This window comes from Gossypium raimondii, chromosome 2 (assembly GCF_025698545.1).
Source record: "Gossypium raimondii isolate GPD5lz chromosome 2, ASM2569854v1, whole genome shotgun sequence".
Classification (NCBI taxonomy): domain Eukaryota; kingdom Viridiplantae; phylum Streptophyta; class Magnoliopsida; order Malvales; family Malvaceae; genus Gossypium; species Gossypium raimondii.
Window position 1 is genome coordinate 2100736 of NC_068566.1, and position 5004 is coordinate 2105739.

A 5004-nucleotide genomic window follows, 5' to 3' on the forward strand; every position below is an offset into this window, starting at 1 on the left:
TAAATCCATCAGTTTGCCAAGAAACAAACAAAAACCAACTGAATTTTGTTATGAAAATTAGAGCACCTCCAAAACGAAACGAAATATCAACCCTAAATTTAGTTCATCTGCTTCATATTAAATATCTCAAAATTTATTAAGTCTAAAAATTCATATAATATTTTAAAAAGTCTAGATAAAATATTAGGCTCGAAATATAAGATTAGATAAAAATTAAATATGAATTATATTTAAATTTTTACATTCAAGGCTCAATTCTAAGCTGAGCCCTTTTATAGTTTTATTCTACTTTTATTTTTTATATACGATGTAATTTATATCATATAAAAATTAAATATATAATACTATAATGTAAATATTAAAAATATGTTAATTAAACAAAACAAAAATATATTAGGTTACTATATATTAAATAAAATATTTTTTAAGATCCAAGCAAGCTTGAATTAAAGATTTATAATTATGGGTAAGATTGAACAAAATTTAAGATTCATATTTCAAGTTGAAATAAACTTAAACAATTATTAGATTTTATCACACTCACGATGTGAGTGAAAGAAAATATTAAAATAATAAATATAGGTCGAGTGGCAATGAACTTATGTTTTAGTACTATTGAACACATGTTCAATCCTTGGATTTTTAACTGTTAATTGTTTTATTTAAAGATGATATAAAAGTATGAAAAGACAAGAGTGTCATCATAATAATATTAATTATAATTTAAAATAAAGGTGTTTTTGTAATTTCATAATTGAATTCGTGGCCCAGTTAAGAATGATACCAACTCAATAAAACGCTTAAATAAATAGTATGTTAATACCATACATGGATTCGGCTTGACCAACGGACATTTCTAGCTCATATCCTCACTCTTATGCCAATAATTAGGAGTGAGTAAAACTCGATTCGATTCGAAAAACTCGCAATTCAAGTTAATCGTATTGAGTTATTCGATTTTTTCAAGTCAACTCGAATAAGTAATTCGAGCTTTGAGTTCGAATCGAGTTGAATTTTACAATTCGAATAACAGATTGGTGTAAATACCCCTTCGATCTCTGTCAATTTTGAAAATGAGTAAAATAGTCTCTCTCAATAAAAATTATAAAAAAATCAAAATATTTATAATAATAAGACTCATTAACTTGAAATTTTTTCATTCGATTCGACAGAATGCTCACTCTTACCAATAATGTTTGATGTTGTTGTTATCCTTTGTCAAATTCGTTTATTGTGTGAACGTTAATGGACCATGGTAGAAGGAGGATGGTTTGACTTATTGATGATCAAAGGGAACATATATGAAAACCCTAATGAGGAAGACAAATAAGCAATCCTTCATGACCACTACTTTTCAGTCCTCGGACCCCCACTAGCTTCATATATAGGACAATGGCAGCTAATTGCCCCTATGGTTTCACATTCACACAACATTTCATGACCGGTCTCCTAGACTTTTTTTTTTTTTTTTGTAGCTTATGATTTTAATACTTGGTGACCATATTGCCGGCCATTTGGTCCATCCTCTCTCCCCTTTTAAAGCCCTACAAATCTAATCTCAAACCTTTGTTGTTGCTATAATTTGGTCCTTGCAAATTGGTATCCCACGGGTCTAAACCCCAAAGTCCTTCTTTCATTGAAAGCACCCTACTCAAATTGAGAGAAATACATGTATTCGTAGATAAATTTCATGATAATTCGTATTAAATTCGGTAATTGGAGACTCTTGTATTAAAAGTCGAATTGTATTTTCTCCCTACTTAAAAAATGAGTAAATTAGTTCTAGTACATTGGATTGACGAGCAAATCAGTCATTCTGTTAAAAATTTCATCCATTTCTATTATTAAAAATTAGTCCATGTACATCAACATGAGGTACACGTGACACACCATGTGTAACTATCATATTATTCCGTAAGCCACACCAGTTTTTAACAGTAGAAATAGATAAAAATTTTGATTGAAATTACAATTTTAAAATAAATTTACCTAAAAAATTGTAATCCTATTTAGGAGCACCCAACCAAGATTAAAAATGAAGTAAAAAAATGTAAACGTTAGAGAAGAAGAGTGTGTGATTATGAATGTGGAGCTAATTGATGATTGCAAACAGGACCCCAAATTGACCCAACCAAGCAAAAGGTTTGCATTTAACAATAACTTAAACAAAACACAAACCTTTCTTTCTTTTTATTAATTTAATTAAAGGGATTAAATTAAGGAATCGTATAAAGGTTAATTGATGGTTAAGGATATCAAATCTTATTTCTTTTTTTAAAATAGTAGATTTTATCCAACACATAAACCATACTTTACCAAATAATCAAATAATATTTTCAAAGGTAGTGATATTAAATTTTGTGTGTCTAATCTAGATTTAGGGTTGATCGATGGAAGTTAATTGCTAATATTATTATGTTCAATTTTTCATGATTTTTTGATATAATAATTTTAATACTAATTGTGAATTTATTTATTTATTTTTAATTTGTCAAATACAATCTAATGGATGTGATTTAATTCTCGTTTTAGAGTTAATTTGGTGAAAGTTAATTTCTAATGTTATTAGCTAATTATAAATTTTCATCAAATCAACATTTAAACCCAATTAAATACTAAAAATTAATATTATTGCCTTTGGGTACCAAAATATATAGTATTTGTCAAATACATGTACCAGATTGAACAAAAAATTAACACAAGTATAACATTAGAAAAGTTGCCAAACTTAGGTACCCAATTATGTATTAAGCTTAATTGTTTTTTTAATTGATTTTCAAATAATGTAACTTATGAAATAAATTATATTTATAAATCAAAATAATAATTAATGTGTTATCAACGAATGAATTTTATAGACAATTATTGAATAACACGACACCTCATCACTTATAAATAAATACTGTTAATTTTATTTAAATATTAATTAAAATTACTATTTTCTCGAGTTTCAAATTTCAAGTTTATATCATCGGGTTTCAAATTTTAAGTTTTTAGTTTACGTTTAAATAAAATTATTAGTATTTATTTATAAATTTTTCTTTTTTTTGCCCTTATAAATATTCGATAAATGTGTACCTACCGTATAAACAACTTGGATTTAAGAAATTAAAAAAAAAATCATTTTCTAAGATATTGGTAAAGAAAACAGTAGCAGAATCTCAAAGGTAGGCCCATCGTTGAAAACAGCTATATATATACCATCCCTCCTACATTTCTCTAAGTTTAAGCCCCTAACTTCCCTTCTTCACTTCACTTTTCTCTGTAAATTAAGGTTCCAAAAAGTCCCTTTTCTTAAACGGCAGCGTCTCCACGGGAACTGGTTATTAAACCAATAATGGTCGACGTAGATCGGAGGATGTCCGGTCTAAATCCGGCCCATATAGCCGGCTTACGCCGTCTCTCAGCTCGGGCTTCCGCTCCTTCAACGGCGACTTCCCACCCTGTTCGCAACGGTCTTCAATCTTTCTCTTCTTTAGCGGATAAAGTTGTAAGCCATTTACGTGATTCGGGTTTCAAAGTACAACCGGGTTTATCCGACGCTGAGTTCGCTCGGGCGGAAGCTGAGTTTGGTTTTGTTTTCCCCCCTGACCTCCGGGCTATATTATCAGCCGGTTTGCCGGTGGGTGCTGGTTTTCCCGATTGGCGATCCAATGGAGCCCGACCTTATCTTCGGGCTTCCCTTGATCTTCCCATCGTTGCAATTTCTTTTCAGATAGCCCGTAACACTTTATGGTCCAAATCTTGGGGTCCAAGACCTTCAAACCCTGAAAAAGCTTTACGGGTGGCGAGGAATGCACTTAAAAGAGCTCCCCTTTTAATCCCCATTTTTAGTCACTGCTATATTCCATGTAACCCATCTTTAGCCGGTAACCCGATTTTCTTCATCGACGAAACCCGGATTTTCTGTTGCGGATTTGATATATCCAGCTTTTTCGACAGGGAATCCTTTTTCCGGACCTCCGAATCCGACCCGGAATCGTTGAAGAAACAGAGATCGGTTAGCGAAAAATTAGCCGGGTCGTCCACCGACGTATCCAGGCGTAGTATGGATGCCGGTTTCCTTACCGGCACTCGAACCCCTAGATGGGTAGAGTTCTGGAGCGACGCGGCGGTTGATCGGCGCCGGAGAAACTCATCGTCTTCACTCTCGGATTCATCGCCCGAGACGTATTTCGATCTGCCGAGAACCGGAATTCCGAAATGGGTCGAGGATTACATCGAGCAAATCGGGTCGGTTCTTAGAAAAAGCGGATGGAGCGAGTCCGATATTGCAGAGATCGTACATGTGTCAGCATCTGGGTTTTTCGAAGAAGAGATGGTTTTGTTGGATAATCAAGCGGTTCTCGATGCACTTCTTTTGAAAATGGATCGGTTCTCGGATTCGCTCCGAAAAGCTGGATGGAGCTCCGAAGAAGTTTCGGAAACACTAGGTTTTGATTATCGACCGGAAAAGGAAAAGAAACCGGCTAAGAAATTATCCCCTGAACTCGTACTAAAAATTGGGAAACTTGGTGAATCAGTTATCCGGTAATGAGATTGGTTCAATTTTTTTTTTCTTTTTTCTTGTCTTTTTAAAAAATTTTGGGGGTTGGGTAAAAAGAATTATTAAAATAAAATATAGGGTAAGTAATAACACATTGTACCATGAAAAATAGAAAAAAAAAATGTAAAAATCAAATTGTTGTTCATAATTTAATATAAACAATTAATGAAAAAGATGGTTATTTTTGTTGTTTACAGCTTTACATATTTTATGGAATTTCTTTTCTCTTTCTTTTTATCTTTGCTCAAATTTATGATTTCTTCTCAGTAGGAGGATAATGCACTTCAACACACTCGAATCTACATCTTCCTGTATTGACATCAATGTTCATGCAAATCGAATTAAAATTCAATTGGCTTAGTAATATAAATTTTAAAAATTCTATTCTAATTCAAATATTAGACATTAAATTTATTAATTAAAATATTATTTTTAAAAAATATATTATTATATGTATA

General features: G+C 31.8%; 1 protein-coding gene across 1 annotated transcript; it reads left to right on the forward strand.

The window, feature by feature from the left end:
- The first annotated feature begins 3237 nt into the window (after window positions 1-3237).
- Window positions 3238-4740, forward strand: LOC105787625 (uncharacterized). Its single transcript, XM_012614100.2, has one exon. It carries the CDS (start codon window positions 3338-3340, stop codon window positions 4532-4534), a length of 1197 nt encoding a protein of 398 aa, XP_012469554.1. The 5' UTR covers window positions 3238-3337; the 3' UTR covers window positions 4535-4740.
- Window positions 4741-5004: the final 264 nt, after the last annotated feature.

Excerpts from the sequence above, each read along its gene's own strand:
- LOC105787625 (XM_012614100.2), top strand. The coding sequence starts at position 3,338 with ATGGTCGACGTAGATCGGAGGATGTCCGGTCTAAATCCGGCCCATATA.